The sequence below is a fragment of the Gigantopelta aegis genome, chromosome 3, assembly GCF_016097555.1.
Source record: "Gigantopelta aegis isolate Gae_Host chromosome 3, Gae_host_genome, whole genome shotgun sequence".
NCBI lineage: Eukaryota > Metazoa > Mollusca > Gastropoda > Neomphalida > Peltospiridae > Gigantopelta > Gigantopelta aegis.
The window spans coordinates 21,519,373-21,539,582 of NC_054701.1; the positions used below are offsets into that span (position 1 = coordinate 21,519,373).

General features: G+C 37.6%; 1 protein-coding gene across 1 annotated transcript in view; it reads right to left on the minus strand.

The window, feature by feature from the left end:
* Positions 1 to 399: 399 nt before the first annotated feature.
* LOC121390412 overlaps positions 400 to 20,210 on the minus strand; it is a 19,859-nt gene continuing 48 nt past the window's right edge. Inside the window, exons 1-9 of the mRNA XM_041522220.1 lie at positions 20,159 to 20,210; positions 18,105 to 18,208; positions 16,639 to 16,780; positions 11,218 to 11,389; positions 10,217 to 10,338; positions 8,903 to 9,023; positions 7,744 to 7,863; positions 7,042 to 7,135; positions 400 to 665 (exon numbers count right to left, since the gene is read on the minus strand). The exon at positions 20,159 to 20,210 is cut by the window's right edge and continues 48 nt beyond it. Of these exons, the coding sequence (XP_041378154.1) occupies positions 658 to 665; positions 7,042 to 7,135; positions 7,744 to 7,863; positions 8,903 to 9,023; positions 10,217 to 10,338; positions 11,218 to 11,389; positions 16,639 to 16,780; positions 18,105 to 18,208; positions 20,159 to 20,210 (935 nt within the window). The 3' untranslated portion in view covers positions 400 to 657. The remainder of the gene's footprint in view (positions 666 to 7,041; positions 7,136 to 7,743; positions 7,864 to 8,902; positions 9,024 to 10,216; positions 10,339 to 11,217; positions 11,390 to 16,638; positions 16,781 to 18,104; positions 18,209 to 20,158) is intronic.

A 20,210-nucleotide genomic window follows, 5' to 3' on the forward strand; every position in this document is an offset into this window, starting at 1 on the left:
AACTAAAATGTACTCTGTACAAATAGATAAAACAAAATTTGATTAAGAAACGTTAATATATACAACGAATGAGAGTTGGTATGGATTTAGAACTTTGTAATAGAATTACATTTGTACATCAGTTTTAGCTTTATTTAGCATTTGTCAGTACATCTGTTCCTTTTTTCAGCAAACGGACTTTAGTGTACTAAAACGCCATAATTGTATCACCATTTCCATGGAGGAGATTGACGGTTAATAATGCCAGCGTACACTTTTATCACAAAACAAAACTGTCTATAAAATATCATTTACAAAATTAACATACAATTTTTAGGATTGTTATTTAGTCGGCTATTCTCGTACGAGGCACTCGTATCGTTGAGCCACACACAAAAACATAAACACTTCATATTTTCACTGAATTTTATTGTACTGGACAATTTTTATGACTGGTGCAAAATTTACTGAAAATAAAGAAATATTTTTGTTTATTTCGTAAGAAAGACATATTTGTTAAGAAAGAAGAAAGAAAGAAATGTTTATTATTTGTTTGTTGACATGTCCAAATATTTCACATCACTAGGTGTACCGAAACTGGAGCGCTCCGCTTCTTGATGTTTTTAAAACAAGCTGTTCCACTTCCACAATTTCGATATAGTCGAATATGTTGTTACTTTAAGTAGCTGTAATGTACAAAACAAACATATTTTCATAATAACATTGTACGGCAGTAATTGAGTTTAGTAAGCTAAAGAGACTATCCGGAGATTTTAGCCCTAGCAAGACATAAGTTATTATTCCTCCAACAAAATAAACACACATCCTGCTTTTCAAAACACTACCTTATCTTAACATGTTTTAAAAGGTGTCACTTTGCATAGTAGTACCTTTGTAAAAAATAATGTTTTTAAAATATGATGTTTTATTGTCATGTCTTATCTATCCCTAGGGTCAGATGAATGTATTTCAAATACAAGCAGCGATCTTTACATTGAAATTTATTATTTTTATCAACTTTTTCCCGGAACAGGGTCTGATAGCAATGCCTGCCATGTTATCGTGTTGACATATTTTATTTTATTTTAATAAAAAAAATCTAAATATTTTATACGTGATGAACATTTACTGATTCATATCTTTTGATTAGCCCATCAAGGAATAAAATAACACAAACATATTTTATTTCTTTTAACAAGGAACACTGAGAAAGCTTCGAAATGCAACGGAAATAGAATGTTGGACGCAATTATGGCATGTTCACACAAGTAAATGCACAAAACAATAGGAGTGCAAAGGAATATTTGTTTAGCCACACCTCGGTACATTTTAAGGCTATTTCATGTTGAACATGTGGTTATGTAGACACTTGATCAAAATCGTAATGACATACTGTAACGGTATTGACCGTCACGGTGTTGACAAAATAAAGTGATTGTTATAAAATACTGAATAAAATCAGTTTTGGATTATTTTTATTTACCTTTGTTTTGTTAATTTTGTCAAGAACAAACATTGTTTATATATTATTTGTATTTGTTGCTCTTAGGGCGGTGGATAGGGTCAATCGGGTGATAATAGTATTCTTGCCTGAGTATATCAACCATGTATCCCTGGCATGAGTGTCTGCTGGTTATCCGCAGCATCATGTCCCCATGTTGGACTCCGTGGTGGGTGGGGGCATGGTTGATAACATTTATGACTCAAAATATGGATAACACTAACTTCCATACTTTAGATGGGACCCTGAAAAGGGTCCACACCGAGGTTGCGGATTCTTCATCATCTAGGATTATTGTTAATTCTAAAAAATCAAAAGTAATAACTTCTGAATCCTGGCCAAGGTTTCTAGCCATCAGTTTTTCTTTAGACGGAGCCTTGAGCAAACTGTCACCGTTTGCTGTTCAGAAAGGACTTGTTGGCTTGGCTGGCGAGCCAAACAATGTTAAAAAGATGAAAAATGGTTCGTTGCTGGTAGAATGTTCGACTTGGACTCACTCTCGGTGTCTTCTTAAGTCGACAGTCTTGTGTAATGTACCAATTAAAGTATCGCCACATTTATCCCTGAATTCTTTTAAGGGAGTTATTTGGTCGAAAGATTTGGAAGGAGTCAGTGAAGATGAAATTACTGAAAACTTGTCACCACAGGGTGTGACATCAGTGAGGAGAATCAAGATTCGCTGGAACAATGAACTTGTACCGACGAATACTTTGATTTTAACCTTTGACAAGCCTACCCTTCCAGAATCTGTTAAGGCTGGATATCTGCATATACCTGTTGTGCCTTTTGTTCCAAACCCGTTACGATGTTTTAACTGTCAAAAGTTTGGTCATGGCCAAACTACATGTTGAAACAAGCTGACATGTGCTCGTTATGGTGAATTTGACCACAACAGTAAGACATGCACCAGTGACATTATCTGTGTAAATTGTAAGGGAAACTATTTTGCATATTCGCGAGAATGTGCAAAATGGAATTTGGAAAAAAAGGTGCAGCAGGTCAAAGTTGAAAAACACTTGTCATTTCCTGAGGCTAGAAAATTTGTGGAGACAGAAGTTTCTGTCGTAGTAGGGAAGTCCTATGCTGCGGCAGTCAAGGTCTCCACACGAAGTGTTGCCATCAACACTGACCTAACGTGGCGATACGATGAAGCTAAATACAGAAAGCTTTCAGATGTTGAAAAAACTGCAAAACAAGCTGACAAGGCAGCTCAAAAACAACAAGGAGCTATTCAAAAGCACAAGACAACTAGCACAATGACCCAAGTGTAATTGGACTTAACGAATTCTTCAGGTAGATCGACTGCTGTGGTGCCAGGCCCTAGCAGTCTTTCTCAGCCAGGAAAACAGAACGTTTCATCTAAAAAAGATCGCTCTTCGGGGCGGTTAAAAAAGATTGAAATGCGACCTGTTCCAGTTAGCAATTCCTTTGATGGTTTGCTTGTTGATATGACTGACGAGATGGATGTTTCATCTCAACGTCGTTCACGATCAACATCAAAGGAAAAAGTAACGCTAACTCCCGTACTTCCCCCTAATGGCTAATTCAGTCATTCAGTGGAACTGCCGTGGGCTTAGGCCCAATTTTGATGAATTAAGTCTTTTAATTCAAAAACATAATCCTCTTGCAGTGTGTCTTCAGGAAACGTTCTTGAAGGACACTGATCATGTTACTACGAGAGGATTTAACCTCTATCATAAATTTCAAGAAACTGAAAGTAAAGCATCTGGGGGTGTTTCTATTCTTGTTAATGAAAACATTCCTCAGAGTATAGTAGCATTAACTACAAATTTACAAGCTGTGGCTGTAAAGGTCACGGCTCATAAAACTATAACTCTGTGTTCAGTTTACTTGCCACCTCGAAACCAGTTTAGTTTTAATCCTAGGGACTTTCAATGTCTTATTGATCAGCTCCCTACTCCCTTTATTATTATGGGAGATTTTAATGCTCACCACACTTTGTGGGGATGTGAGGATGTAAATATTAGAGGTAAACAATTGGAAGACTTAATTCTCAAAAATGACTTACTTTTCTTCAATGATAAAAGTCATACATATTTTCATTCTGCAAGTGGTTCTTTCACTTCTATAGATTTAACCCTTTGTAGTCCTTCACTTTTTCTTGATTTCCCCTGGAAAGTTGGTTCAGACCTTTGTGGTAGTGACCACTTTCCCATTATTTTGGAGAATGATGGACCACCATCACTTGAAAGGGTTCAAAGGTGGAAGTTGGCGAAGGCAAATTGGGGTCAGTTTCAGCATCTGTGCAGCACTCGTCTGCAACAATTTGCCATTACTGATGCTGATGATCCCATGTCTTTGTTCACTTCCATCTTGAAGGACATTGCAGATGAAACTATTCCAAAGACTTCGGCAGTGCCAAAGCGTTTCAATAAACCATGGTTTAACGATACGTGCAAAGATGAATTCAAAGAGCGAAACAGGTTGCTTGAGCGGTTCAAACGTGAACCTACAGCAGACAACCTGGATGCATTTCGTATTGCTAGGGCTAAGGCTCGCAGAGAGATTAGACAGAGTAAGAAATCATCTTGGAGAACTTTTGTCTCCAAGTTGAATTCACAGACATCAGTGAAATCTGTCTGGAATAGGATCCGTAAAATCAAAGGTAAAGAATCCAGTAATACAGTTCATCATTTGTCTGTCAATGATACGGATGTTACGTCTCATCGTGACATTGCCAATGCATTGGCAGATAACTTTTCTCATAATTCATCTTCTGCTTTCAGTACAGATGCTTTTACATCTGTCAGAACTAAATCCGAAAATGCTGAAGTATACAACAGGCATTTCTCTATGGAGGAATTGCAGGATGCTCTTCGTCGAGCCCATGATACTTCAGTAGGACCGGATGAAATTCATTATCAGTTATTGAAACATTTACCTGAATCATCTTTGATGGTTCTGTTGAATATTTTTAATAACATCTGGATTTCTGGAGACTTTCCTTCTGATTGGAGGAAAGCTATTATCATTCCTATTCCCAAGCCTGGTAAGGATCCAACCAATCCTACTAGTTATCGCCTTATCGCTTTGACAAGTTGCATTTGTAAAACCATGGAACGAATGATCAATCGTAGACTCGTTTGGTATCTTGAATCTCACAAATTGCTTACTAACGTGCAATGTGGGTTCAGATCTAGACGTAGCACGGTTGATCATCTTGTTAGATTTGAAACGTTTTGTAGGGAAGCTTTCATCCATAATCAGCACTTGGTTTCAGTGTTTTTTGATTTGGAGAAAGCTTACGATACCACGTGGAAGTATGGGATTTTAAACGACATCCATGGCATGGGCCTTAGAGGTCGCCTTCCTGTTTTTATTTCACAATTTTCAAAAGATAGATCTTTTAAAGTTCGGTTGGGGTCGACATTTGTCTGACATTCACCCACAGGAGATGGGTGTGCCTCAAGGTAGTATCCTGTCTGTAACTTTATTTTCTGTGAAAATTAACAGCATCTCCCAGTGTTTAACACCTGGTGTGGATTGCTCGTTATATGTCGATGATTTTCAGATTTGTTACAGATCGTCCAATATGAGTATCATTGAACGTAAGTTGCAGCTTTGTTTGAATAAATTTCATCAATGGGCAACTGACAATGGCTTTCGATTCTCAAAGGCAAAAACGGTTTGTATGCATATCTGCCAGAAAAGAGGTCTCCACTTAGATCCACAGTTGTTTCTGGACAAAAATCCAATTCCAGTTGTGGAGGAGACTAAATTTCTGGGGGTTATATTTGACAGGAAGCTATCTGTTGTGCCCCATCTTAAATATGTTAAAAAGGAGGGGATGAAAGCTCTCAATATTTTAAAAGTTATTGGTAATACGGAATGGGGAGTAGACCGAAAGGTTATGCTCCGTCTGTATAGATCTCTAGTTAGATCAAAACTTGATTATGGGTGCATTGTGTATGGGTCGGCACGCAAGTCGTACTTGCAGATGCTAGATCCTATACACAATCAAGGACTTAGGCTTTGTCTTGGTGCGTTTAGAACATCTCCTGTAGAGAGCTTGTACGTTGATGCACACGAACCTTGTTTGGGTGCTAGACGTGCCAAGCTTTCTCTGCAGTATGCTGCCAAGATTAAATCTTTACCAAAACATCCAGCACATGATGCGGTGTTTGACAACAAATATAGTAAGTTGTTTGATGCAAGGCTAAATGCTATTCGTACATTTGGTCTTCGCATTAAGCGTTTTTTGTCGCTTTCCAACATTGATTTAAATGACACTTTGGAAACTCCTTCATATTTTGTTTTACCACCTTGGTGTCTTACACCACCTAAAATTGTGTTTGATCTGGCGCAAAGATCTGAAGAAAGATCGCACAGATGCTGTTATTTATAAACAGTTTTTCATGGAAATTCAAAACAAGTACCGTGATTACATTTCTGTGTATACAGATGGATCACGGGATGGAAATTCTGTGGCTTGTGCTACAGTTTTACCATCAGACACAATACTGATTTTTAGTGCTGAAGTTTGGGCAGTCATTAAAGCCTTGGAAGAAATAAAGTATTCTAATGCATCCAAATTTATTATTTTTACTGACTCACTTTCGTGTCTCCAAGCTTTACGTAATATGAAGTTGGACCATCCCTTAATTGGGATGGTGATATGAAAGTGTTTTTTGTTTATCTATTGCCAATAAAGACATTGTATTTTGTTAGGTACCCAGCCATGTTGGCATCAGGGGTAATAAAAAGGCAGATTCAGCTGCCAAGTCTGCTTTGGATTTGCCTCATGCCAGGGTTGGTGTACCTTATACTGATTTTAAATATTGTATCAACCAATTTATCTTTTCAGCTTGGCAACGTGATTGGGACGGTGAGGTTGCGAACAAGCTTCATGCTATCAAGCCAGTCTTGGGAGAGTGGCAGTCCTCCTATACACAGTGCAGGAAGGATGAAATCGTCTTGTGTCGTGCCCGCATCGGTCACACTTACTTAACCCATTCATTTATCTTGAAGAAAGATCCTCCACCTCAGTGTGAGCACTGCCAGTGTCTTCTGACTGTGCGACACATTTTGGTGGAGTGTAAGCAGTTGTCAGCAACTCGAACAGATATATTTGGACAAAGAAATGTGATGGAATCATTTCGATTCCATCCAGAACTTTTATTGCAGTTTTTACGAGATACTGAATTTTATTCTAAATTTTAATTATATCTATCTGTGATATTTGTATTTTTAAACAGTCCTTTACACTGTGTTTTTAGTGACCTGTTTGATTTTTATATTGATGATGAGCAACACACTTTTCTTGCATTTTACCATAGTTTGACACCCAATAGCCGATGTATTTTTCATGCTGGGGTGTCGTTAAACATTCATTCATTCATTCATTCATTTACATAGTTTGACACCCAATAGCCAATGCCTTTTTCGTGCTGGGGTGTCGTTAAACATTCATTCATTCATATGCTTTTGTCAGTTAAATACATTTTCAAACTAGTTATTCTAAAATAAATAATGGTTATTTAAGAAATATAATCTATGTAATTAATCTGTGCGCAATTTATATTTAATAATAAGTATCTTACGTGGAATAAATACTCTTGAGTAGGTTCCTGGGGTAGGAGGTGTCCAGGTCGTGGCAGAGGTGCATGAACTAGTTTCAGAATTTACTCCAGATACCTTTTAAATAAAGAAAAGTAAATAACATGTTATATATATATATATATATATATATATATATATATATATATATATATATATATATATATATATATATATATATATATATATATATATATATATATGTTATGTTATATGTTATATATATAAAAATGGCAAACATGAAACAAGACGTGAAGTAGTAAGAGATTTGTTTTAAAGTATAAATGAATGGATGGTTGTTGGAATGAATGAATTGAGGGATGAATGAAGTGATTAATTAATTGACTGAATGAGACAACAGTTGATTGATGGAATAAATGAATGAATGGTAATTGAATAAATGGTTGAAATAATGAAAGAAGAAAGGAAGGGCTGAATGAATGAATCGTTGGCGTAGGAAGCGGGGGGGGGGGGGGGGGGCAAGAGGGGCATGTGACCCCCCCACACCTTTTGACTCCTTCCTACGATTGTGTGAATAAATGAATGAATGAATAAATGAATGAATGAATGAATGAACGAACGAGCACATTGATTTTAATTAAATAATAACTGGATATAACCACAAACAATAATTAAACATGAAATAAAAAAAATAAAACCAGCTAACAATTGTTTAATATTCTCACTTGGATGGTTGTCTGGAGCGAGTTTAATCCCGCAGTGTATTGAGGGACGCCAGTATTGGCCAGGAGGATGCAGTAGTTAGACAGCTGCTTCGTTTTCTCGTCATAGATCGCCAGGAACATCTGCATCATTTAAATTGTAAAGCTCAAAGTTCGGTCTAAATACAATCATAGCTGTTTAGATAAAAGTATTATCTAAATATTTTGTGAGGTGCATCAAAATCATTACATGTTGAGAATATATTATATTAATTAATTAATGTTTAAAACAAATGATTTTATCATGTATTTCTAAATGTATTTATTATTTGGTAATGCGAGGGTTTGAGAATATTATTGTTAGAGTTGATGAACCCAAAATTCCTAAAGTAGCAATATACAGTTAACTCCCTTGTGTTGCGAAAAAAAAGTTTTGTTGTTTTTGCCTACTATAATGTGTGGAGGCTACTTGTTAGGAACATGATGTAGATCCTTAAGCTTAGTGATAGCCAAGGCGTTATTTTTTAAATTTTAATAAAAAAAAATTCATCAGGAGTACCAACAGTTTGGCTGTAATGAGGCTCGGTATCCATGCACCGGGCTTCAATTGTGACAAACATGAGGGGGTGACAGGTTTTGGTAATTTTCAAAATAACTGATTTTGTGAAAAACTGAAGAGCTAACATTTTATTCAAATGGGGATTTTGTGAAAAACTGAAGAGCTAACATTTTATTCAAATGGGGATTTTTAAAAGGTTTTATGAACAAAGTTTCCATAAATAAGTATGTCATATCTGCCAACTCCCATATGGATACGACTTGAAACGGGTGTGGGATTGTCGAAAATGCACCAAAAAAAATCATCCATTTTGGGAACACATTTCGCACATTTGGGCACATTATCATAGAAGTAACATTAAAAAATGATATAGAACTATTTAAAATGAATCCTGTTTATAATTATGACCCTATTTGAAATGTTCAAGATACTTAAAACATCGCTATTTCTATCTTTTTTTTTTTTAAGACATGGGTGGGCAGTTATTTGTAAATTTTCAACTGGGATATGCAAATCCCTGTTGAAGAATTACATATAACTGTAGTCCTCTACCTAAACTAGTTACATACATTTTATATGATGCAAACGTTCATCTAAGACCCTAAAACCACGTGACACACTTACATCATACGTTCCACTGGTAGCGTCAGACGGAAGTTTGGTAGTGCCAGACAGGACTATGTCAGGACCAGGGAGCCAAGATCGAACGTCTACGTTGTCCAAATCTACGGCATAGTACTGGCTGCTGTTAAAATAATATCAACACTGAATTGGTGGCGTCGTGGTTAATAGTAATGTTGATAGGTACAGGGTTCGCAGTACCGACTCCCACCCAGAGTGAGTTTTAACGACTCCATGGGTAGCTGTAAGGTCACTACACCCTCTTCTCTCTCACTAACCACTAACAATTAACTAACCCACTGTTCTGGACAGACAGCCCAGATAGCTGAGGTGTGTGCCCAGGACAACGTGCTTGAACTTTAATTGGATATAAGTACGAAAATAAGTTGAAATGAAATGAATGATAACGAGGTCGATCCAGTCAGAACTGAATCCGAGTTAAAACGCTGCCATTGTAACATGTTCCCGACTGATAAAGCCTCTTTAACTGTTCAAATTATATCATAGATCTATTTTCTCATTTAGATGATCAGTCGTTGTAAAATCGGAATCTTTGGTTTTTCGTTCTAATGTTTGTAATATGCACAAACCGCAGTTTTCTTCCCAAGAATTTCGAGAAAAAAAAAGTTTAGAAATAAAATGAAGATTGAGAAACTACAAACAAAATAAATTAGTCGTCTCTGGTCAGATCGCGCGTCAATTTTGACCCTCGCACGTCAATATACTTTTATTAAATGTCCGCGGGGTATAATATATATATATATACTATATGTGTGTGTAAGCTAGAACATAGTATGATTTATTACCCAGTATGATTTATTACCCATATAGTAATAAGTGCTACGTAACACTGCGACGTCATTGATTAACGCACTATTACAGGAACGTCAGCCAACCGAGTTGATTGATATGAATTAAGATCGATTATGTGTAATAAATAGGATATTAAACTCGCTACCATTTCGTATCATGTTTATGTTCCTCGTGAAATAATTTTCATTGTCACTCGCTAAAGCTTGTGACAATTGGAAATTATTTCACTTGGGACATAAACATGATACGAAATGGAAGCTCGTTAAATATCCTATAAATATGATACTGTTCCATAATGACGAAATGGGGCGTAGGAAAATCATAAATGAATTCAAATCCAAATCAGTTGACAATGACGACTAGTTGTTATGGTGGAAACATGTTTGTATTTTTATCCAAAACTGAGGTTAAAGTGAACGGGTGTGTGTACTAACCGATTGTTTCTAAACATTTAAATGCTTCATTAACGCTATTGTATTCTGCTGTATATTAAAACAGAGTTACCCTGTTTGTGACTTGAACACAAGGGCGACCTTCCAGGGTTTGTATGGAGCGCTAACAATGTTGCTCAAAACAATGTGGTAACACACCTCCCCTCCAGCTTCTACTGAGGTTGGAAGAATCACCTGTAGAAATAGAACACAACAAAATGTATGGCATGGTAATTGTTGAATAGCACAGCGCAGCACATCATAGCACCGTAAGTGTACATGGGTGGAGATGGGGATGAGGCACGCTGATGGTTGCCCGAATTAAACGAATTACGTTTATTCATATTAGCATTTGCCCTCATTTGAGGATAGGATTTGTTCTGGCACCCCCACTCCCAGACGGACATTTGGACAGATATTTACGTTGAAAGTATGTTGTAGGTGTGTTTTGAATAGATTCTTCTATTAAATACTTGCGGAATGTCACTTGCATTTGTAAATCTATATGAACGAAATGTGAATAGCGTAGTCTTGATAAGAATATTTCAACATGTATAGATTTGTCAATCAACCCTTGAAGGTTTGGGGTCTGATTTCGTTCGTTTGCCACGTGATGTTGATAACTTACTTAATGTTTTTGTCATTAAATATATATACATACAGTGGCGTAGTAAGGTGTCACAAAGTATCACACACATATATGCACACACATACATGCTGCTACAGTTTAAAAGTGTGCATAAATGTAGGCACCCCCTTGTATCCTGCTTCGAACACCAGTGATTTTAAAATATTGCTAAACAAAAGTATATTTTCCATAGGCTGGGGGACTAGTAGACATTTTTGTTCTGGTCCGGCGGGCTAGTGAAATATTTGCCATTTCTTCACCCCTGGTATGGTAAGGTACAGCGTAGGGCAGGGGAGGGCAGAGCAGGGCAGGGCAGGGCAGTATAGGGCAGGGCAGGGCAGGGCAGGGCAGGGCAGGAAAAAGCAAAACAGAGCATGTACTAACTTAACGTGATATCGATAGCACAATGTAACATGACATTATAAGAAATGCAATGGAATAGTTACGTTTTTCAAGTACAGCCTGTAACCCAGGTTTTGGTGTATTATATAGAAACATCGTTCAGACTTCCAGTCATTGAGAACATCCAAGTTGTAGTTGTCGTGCAAAAGAGTCCAGTGGAAGCCAAACAACTCCCGTAATGCCGTTTCACAACCACTTCGGGAAGTTTCCTGGCCACTGCGAAATCAAGTACATACATAGAGGATAATAAACGAGTTACCAGTTATTATCATTTATGGCCCAAGTGAAACGTATATCAAGAGGGACATAAATTTGATAATAACTGGTACCGAGTTTCTTATTCTATTTATTACCCCAGCTATATATTTTTCTAAAAGTATTTATTTTTTATATACATAGCCTACACGTACGCGTACATACATATACAATGCTGTCCGGTGTATCGGCGCACCTAAGCATTCAAATAACATTTTCTATACCCTGTGAAATACTTAACAAAATATGTCTCTCACCAATGAAGCAGTGCATAACATGAAATACACTACAAATTGTTGTGTCTGTAGTAAATAAACATTTTAAAATTGTGCATAAATGTAGACACCCCTTGTGATTCGGCGCAGTAGATGTGGCCCGGTGACCTCGCTATTTATAGACCGCCCATGACCTCACTTTGTAGCCCATAAACGCTACACTATTGTCCCGGGATTAGTTTAGCACTTTTTGTTTGTCTTGCTAAAAATATTACAATGAAAATGAACGATCACACATGACCCATCTCATTATCGGCTTCAGAATCGTTTTCTTGAGTGGCACAATACTGCAGATGCATACATGTTCATTGTCATGCATGGCTAAGATGCCTACATTAATGTTTTTTCTCGAGTAGATTTTGTACACACGTGGATTGTATTTCGCTTTTATTGTTTGTAACAATTGTGAACTCGACTGACTGTCAATTAAGGTGTAAAACTTTCGTTTTCTTTGCATTTTTCTGTGTTTTTCTTTTCAGTTTAAATAAATGTAACAGAAAAAAATAATGACTATAATTTTTAAAATACGGGAAAGTGTTTTAGACTTCACGTTTATGTACACGAAAACACGTGAATTATTTATTTTGAAATTATGATATAATTATTGATAATTCTAATGAATGTTAAATATATTGATATTTGATTAACCATTGAAAAAGGAATTCGGGGGGGGGGGGGGGGGGCTCCAGGGGCCCGCCGCATCCCTAAATTTCGCGATAGTTATATATATATATATATATATAACTTCGCATCCTATTTATTGCACAAGTTTATTTTGCTACGCGGTCTCGTGGTATGTTCTTTCGCAAAATAAACGAGTGCAATAAATAAGATGCGAATACAACGTATGTGAAGTTCTGTATTTATTACATACCTTCTTTTATGTTTTACTAGAACGGTTTTTAATTTAACGTCATAACAACATTTTTTTAAAGGGACAGGCCCAAGTTTTAAACACTAAGGCATGTTTTTCACTATTAGAGTCGTTTATGATCACTGAAATCAAACATTATTTATATTTTATTGTTTAGATTATCCATTTTCGTACAACCGAAATGTTTCTGGTCATCCTGATGTTTCTAATACCACAAAAATGCACGTGCGTCTGAAAGGTAACGGTTATGGAGTCGCGTTTTAGTCTATTTTTTCAATCTAATTAAAATTAGCTCCACTGAGGAGCGACGTCATAACATAATGCGCCTTCCTACGTCAAAGCTCTGTATAATCGCTTGCCAAAATGACGTCATTTCCTCGTCTCTTTCTAGTTAGGGGGCGAGACGGCGTAGCCCTGTGGTAAAGTGCTCGCTTGATGCGCGGTCGGTTTGGGATCGATCCCCGTCAGTGTGCCCATTGGGCTATTTCTCACTCCAGCCAGTGCACCACGACTGGTGTAACAAAGGCCGTGGTATGTACTATCCTGTCTGTCAGCTGGTGCATATAAAAGATCCCTTGCTGCTAATAGAAAAAGAGTAGCCCATGAAGTGGCGACAGCGGGTTTCCTCTCTCAATATCTGTGTTGTCCTTAACCATATGTCTGACGCCATATATCCGTAAATAAAATGTGTTGAGTGCGTCGTTAAATGAAACATTTCCTTCCTTCCTATCTAGTTAGATTTGAAACGATTTGTCATGGTCCTAGCTTGTTATTCATAAAAAATAAAATAATGGTTAATATGGATAATAAAGAAATTATTACACTCGCATGTAAATCGTACTGATTTTACGAAGCTCGTATCAAGTACAAGAATCCTGGCACTCGTTTCGTAAAATCAGTACGATACACAAATTGGCATAATAATATCTATTTATGTATGTATGTGTGTATGTGTGTATGTATGCATGCATGTTTGTATGTATGTTCAGAGCCGGTTTAAGGATCCGCGGGTCCTGTAGCACAAATAACAGCGATATATATTTTGCAACCCACTCGGGGAGAGGGAAAAAATTACCTGGGGAAAATAAATGTACCTATTACCGCGGGGCCCCCTGAAGCGCGGGGAACCGTAGCACGTGCTACATATGCTACTAGGATAAACTGGCTCTGTACGTATGGGTACTTGAGATACGTGTGGTATGAGTATGGGTCAGTTTTGGCGTGCTTCAATCAGACAACTGTTCAAGCACGTATGTCGTGGGCACAACATGTGTCATCGCGTTCAGAGAGTTCAGCTCACGACAGGTATCATACATGAAGAAGAAAACATAAACACAAGCAACCCCTATGGAATCGTAACAGTGACCGATTGGTCATATATAATGATGCACAATTAAATCGAATCTTTCCCAATTTGTTAGTTAGTTTTGTGGCATGGGTTGGGCATAAACCTGACTACAGATTTTCGAAGCTATCTTAGCGCTACGATATCGTAAAACTGTCGTAAGCTATACCATACCCTGCTACGGTTTTACGATATCTTAGCACTAAGATAGCTTTTAAAATCTGTGCCCAGCAGAGGGCTCTGTGCGTGGAATTTAGAGGGGATTAGCAGGTTGGCCTTAACTCACTTGTATACTGAAAATACAGTTCGATGTTGGTATAAGTATTGATATTGTGTCAATACCGAATTCCGATCTCCAATTTCTAACTATTAACCATATGTCTTTGTTCTAAAAATAGTCCTAATGGGTTATACTATACCAAATGTTAACGAATGGGGTTAGAAACACTATAATATACAATATACCAATTCCCCCCCCCCCCCCCTCCCCAAGACAGTAACAGTTGAAAGTGGAACCTTTCACAGCTCATTTTTACAACAGCCCCAGTTTTGCACTAAATGACAGTAGTTTCGCAAGCACAAAAAGTTTGTTTTTGTTTAATGACACCACTGGAGCACATAGATTTTATTAACATGTTAACATTTGGTATTTCTGACATATTGTCTTAGAAAGGCCCATACAGTCACAAGGGTAATTTATACAGTGATACTGGATGAAATAAAACCATTAAAATAACACTGTCATATTTTAACCAATGGCAGGACAGGTAGTATTAACTGCGCTATCAAAAGTTCGGTCCACTTCGAACTTTTATCCAGCCGAATGTTATTTGGTTTAAGTGCTAATATTTGGATGGATGATGATTAGCTGTGTGCACAGTTAAATCTTAAAGGAAGGGACAATTAAGGCATTTGGCCTGGTATGCATATTCAACGATATATAACGCACATTATTGTTGAATATCAACAAGTATAATCGTACAGTTAATTAATAAAACGCTTAAATGTGCCGGCTATTATATATAACGGGCGCAGCCATTTTGTATCATCCGAGTGAATACGCCCTCTGGCGAGCTGGTGGTTATGTAATACCTAACGTGTCACGTCAGGAATTCGTCTTCGAATTGAAGAAACAAAACATATCTGATTTTTGCGGATGCATCGCAATGTTCTGTAATAAGCCACCATTGTCAAAGTGTTGAAATAACTATTATGTGTTGTACATAAATTAACCCACGTACTGAAATAATAATCGGAGTGTGTTCTTGGTTAATTGGTCTTTTCTTTCCGTGGCCTGTACCCGTGGTTCCTGATTGGCAGGTGTATATTTAGACGGTCCCCAGACACTGTGTCTAGACACACTAAAAAGACGTGCCTCTTTTATTAAGATCACAAGGTATTGTCTGATAGCCGCGCGCACGCCCCTCAAAATCGTAATGGACATGATCACTTTAATACTGTAAGTAATTCTGTCAAACTCTTGATTAAGTAGACTTTCCCATCTAAAATCACAAAACTGACCAATTACGTAGTCCCAAAGAAAAGAAAAGTATCACTTGGGTATCGTGAGTGGTCGTTTCTGCTCGAACGTACCCTACCAATAGGCCTAATAATAAGCATTTTTTCTTTGGATTTTTTAAAAGAGAAAAATACTGTAACTCCATTTCGTTCTACTGATGCAAATTGAAATATATTTAGTTAAATAGTTTATTATACTATCAAGTTATTTATGTTGTTTTACAAGTCAGGTTGATGAAAGCGAAGCGCCTTGTCGTAAATTAGAGCGTTTGTTTAAGAGGAGTTCGACGGAGCTGACGCCATTTCACCCCAAGCTATACCACCGGACGTCACAAAAACGAAACAAAATGGCTGCCCCCAGTCAGCAAGAATAATCATGTTTTTTTTATTAACTCTAAAATTACGCGTTTTTCTTTTGTTAAAGTGTCAGTATGTGTTGCTGGTCCGGGTATGCATCTTTCCAACACATAAGGCTCTTATTTCAGTATACCCTACCTTTAAGGGGTCTACATTTGATTAATTACTGAACTGAAAGTTAAAGTTTGTTTTGTTTAACGACCCCAATGGAGAACATTGATTAATTAATCATCGACTACTATATGTCAAACATTTGGTAAGTATGACATTATAGTCTTAGAGAGAAAAGCCTTAATTTTTCTATTAATAGCAAATGATCTTTTATATGCACCATCCCACATACAGGATAGCACATACCAATGCCTTGAAAAAACATTCTTGGTGCATTGGCCGGAACGAGAAATAGCCAAATCCTAGACCGACCGTGCATCACGATCAGGCGAGCCGTTTACCATTGGGTTACGTCCCGCCCTTTATTGAACTGATTAATAAAGTGGGGATGGGATGTAGCCCAGTGGTAAAGCGTTCGCTTGATGCGCGGTCGGTCTAGGATCGATCACCTTCGGTGGGCCCATTGGACTATGTCTCATCCCAGCCAGTGCACCACGACTGGTATATCAAAGCCCGTGGTATGTGCTATCCTGCCTGTGGGATGGTACATATAAAAGATCCCATGCTACTAATGAAACGAATGTAGCGGGTTTCCTCTCTAAGACTAGACGTCAAAATGACCAAATGTTTGACATCCTAGAGCCGATGGTTATTAAATCAATGTGCTCTAGTGCTGTCGTTAAAACAAAACAACCTTTTTTTCTTTTCTTTTCTTTTTCAATAAACTGACTTTGCATCAACGCTTCGTTGGCAGGTCTCCCCACTCATGGGCAAGTGGAGGGTATCCTGGGCCAGGTACGCCTTTTCCGTCGTGACGTCGGTGTAGGTTCCAACATCCGTGTCGTCTCCTAGGAAGCAGTCGTTGTGTTGTCCTGTTCGAACAAATAAAATACGGTATTTAGAACCATTGTATTTATTTGTATTATGCATGCATATACCAAGCAGCTGACAATGGCGAAAACGTTTCAATTGTGAATCATAGGCCTGGAGAGCGTCATACAAAATAATACAGTTCCGTGACCAGTTTACGAGGACAAATGTTTGAAGGTGTTTATCATATCTTCAAAGCCTTCTGAATAAAAGTAGCGGTGGGTGACCCTCTCAAAAGTGTGGGCTAAATCCGTAAGGTGGCGAAATCTAAGATGGCCAAAGATTTTCATTTTACACTCTAGAATAGTGGTGGATAGTAAACAAAATTATTTCAGATGATAATCCATAATAGTTATCAAAATTCGTAATATTTTTCATTTTTTATACAATAATCTGAAAGAGGTGCCTATACAGTTGCTGTGTTGTTCGTATTTGCATTCTACCTGATTTAGATATATGCCACATGTAATGAAACTTATCCAATAAATGCTTAACACATCAACAATTAAATAAGTCAGGATGACACTGTCCTACTCGAGCTCACAACAAACAAACAAAAGTCGCCTTACGCCGACGCCACAAGAAACGTGTGCCTCATACGAGAATAGCCGATTGACAAGATAAACATCGGTTATTCTCGTGGCTGTTCTTGTTCGGGGCACTCGTATCGTGTGGCGTCGCCTTTATATGCAAACAGAATGCGTAGATTCTCTCATGTCACACGAGGCACAACTTTAACATACGCCGATGGGGATGGAATTACTGCACAGCGGTTGGCACAAATATTGCCCTCTAATGGAGCTATGAACAACTGACATATAAAGAATCACTGATTTGGCGCACGATATATATATATATATTTTTTTTTTTTTTTTTTTTTTTTTTTTTTTTATGAATTGGCTTTCACTTCGTCTTGTAGTGCTCTGCATATATTATCCTATTCTCCTATCCACGGCAAACGTGTTCGATCCATGGTTGGTTATAATTACCTTAAACCTAATCCTAATAGGTGTTGTTGTTGTTTTTTTTATTTTCGTTCCCTCTAATTGTTGTTTTCTTTGCTTTGGGTTATAGGGGGTTATTTTATTAAATAAAATAATTTGGTGGCGATTGTTTGTTTTTATGCATTTTTGTGCTGTTGGGATTTTTTCTCTCTCTCTCTTTTTTTTCCTTTCTTTCTTTCGTATTTTTAAATTATTTTTTTCTGATCACTTAGTTTCTTTAACGTTAATTATAAAATTTCACTGCGCTATATTTCAAAAACTCCCTTCCATGAGTCAGAATTATCCTTGCTCACAACAGACGTGCTTTAACACTTTTAATTACCTGCTCGGCCAACGCAGGTGTTCTGGTGAACGTCTGACAGCGTGGCTGGCGTCGTCGTGTTGCAGATTTTCATTTTGGCCTCCGGAGTCCTTAACTGAATCGGGCTGTGCAAATATATACACAATAAAATCATTATAGTATTTTTTATACTGTCAAAGCTATGAATTCTAGCTATTTTGACATTTATATATTATGTATACTGCCCGGGATCAATATATTACATACCTATTCAATCTTACTGTTGTGATATAGACGTTTTCGAACCGTGTGATAAATTTATCTTGTATCACACATATGTGCGATCTGGACCGGAACTTGTATATGGGAAATTCCCTATTTATATTTACTGGCGTTAGCGCCTTTTTATTACTGACGTCGTGTCTGATTTACAAATGACATCACATCATATTTGAAACTTTACACAAGATTTCCGCAGAGTATGATTCGTAATGTTAAGAAAATCCATGAAAGGAGGATTTATTAATAGATTTCAGACAGTGTATTTATGGCGTTAAATTAAAAACCGTTTTTGTGAAAAATAAAAGAAGGTATGTAATAAATACAGAACCAAACATACGTTGTTTTTGCTTCCTATTTATTGAAGTCGTTCATTTTGCTACGCGGTCTCGTGGTATATATAGTCTTGCGCAAAATAAACTCATGCAATAAATAGAAAGCGAAAACAACGTGTGTGAGGTTCTGTATATTTATTATCCATATGGTCTACAATAAGCGGTCATAAATATCGTATTTTCTCACTTTATCGTTATACCCCGGGCTATAATAGTACATTGGAAACTGTTATAATACACTTCTGACGTCAATGTAGTTGCCATAGTAGCTGTAATGTCGGATCCAATTTAGGTCTAACTTCAAACAATCCGACAACTTCAACTTTCGGCCGAACCGTTCAAGATCTGCGTCCAATCACAAGTTTGTTTTCGGACATAACGCAAATCAATTATTTCAATTGTTTTACTTAATTCTCCCACTGAAAAACTTTCACCATTATTCCCCCAACCACCCCCCCCCCCCCCCCCCCCCCCTCCCGCCTCCTTTACCTCGGGCAACCAAGGGGATTTACGTGCTCCTCAAGTGCGCAAATCGTAAGCGAGTATCCCGCCTTCCCCTCCTCTTCCTGTCTTGGACGCAAGGGCTTGCTCACGCATTGTGCCCACGACAGGTGTGCACTACATCAGCTTGCTCTAAATGTGCACGTTAACCCTATGACCTGACCTGATCAGGTAGCAAGGAAGTAAATGGACCAACCAGCGTTGTATTACACATGACTGCAGTACATTGTAAATACTGGCAGTGTTTAAAACAAATGTTTCAGTGGTTGTCAAGTAAGTAAGAACTTTGATATTTGGCAAGATGGCTTGTGTATGTTGTTCACAACTTTCTGTGCACAGATTTAAGTTGATAACATCTAATTCAGATAACTGTGAAGCACAAAATATAAAGTCATTATCACTATGTATGCGATTCACCCAGGAATATTCTTGTTCTCCACTTTTGCATTTATGTTAATATGGCAGATAGTGTATTATTATTTACTTCCCTGCAACCTACATTGTGGTGCGCATGACTGTTTTATCGACTGATACTAATGAAATATATCGAAACTCTACTTGCCCTGCAACCCCCCCCCCCCCCCCCCCCCCCCCCCCCAATGCTGCAGAAAATACTCAAATTCAGGAAAAACTATAGAGATATTCGGGTAAAATGTACAAACTTGAAACCTTTTTAACCTTTTTCACCGCAAAATTAGTTGTAATCCATGTAGAAATGTGTAGTGATTCGTTTGCAACCCTATAGAACTGGTTGGCATTAACACTAATTTGAATAAATGTTATCAAGATTCTGGCATTTTCGTTTAATTCGGGCAAAACCCAACCTTCTGCCCCTACAGAAAAGGAAGCCCGTACCGCTATATGCCTGGACTCGAAAGCCTTAGAGATACACATCCCAGAGAGTTAAGATATGTGCCACGTCGAGTGTGGTATAATCTTAGTTGGATGTAAATTGGGGAATCCAGTTAAATATTCACTCACATTGATTGCGGAGAACTGTTGATGAGGGCCATCACAATTTCTCTTCTGTCTT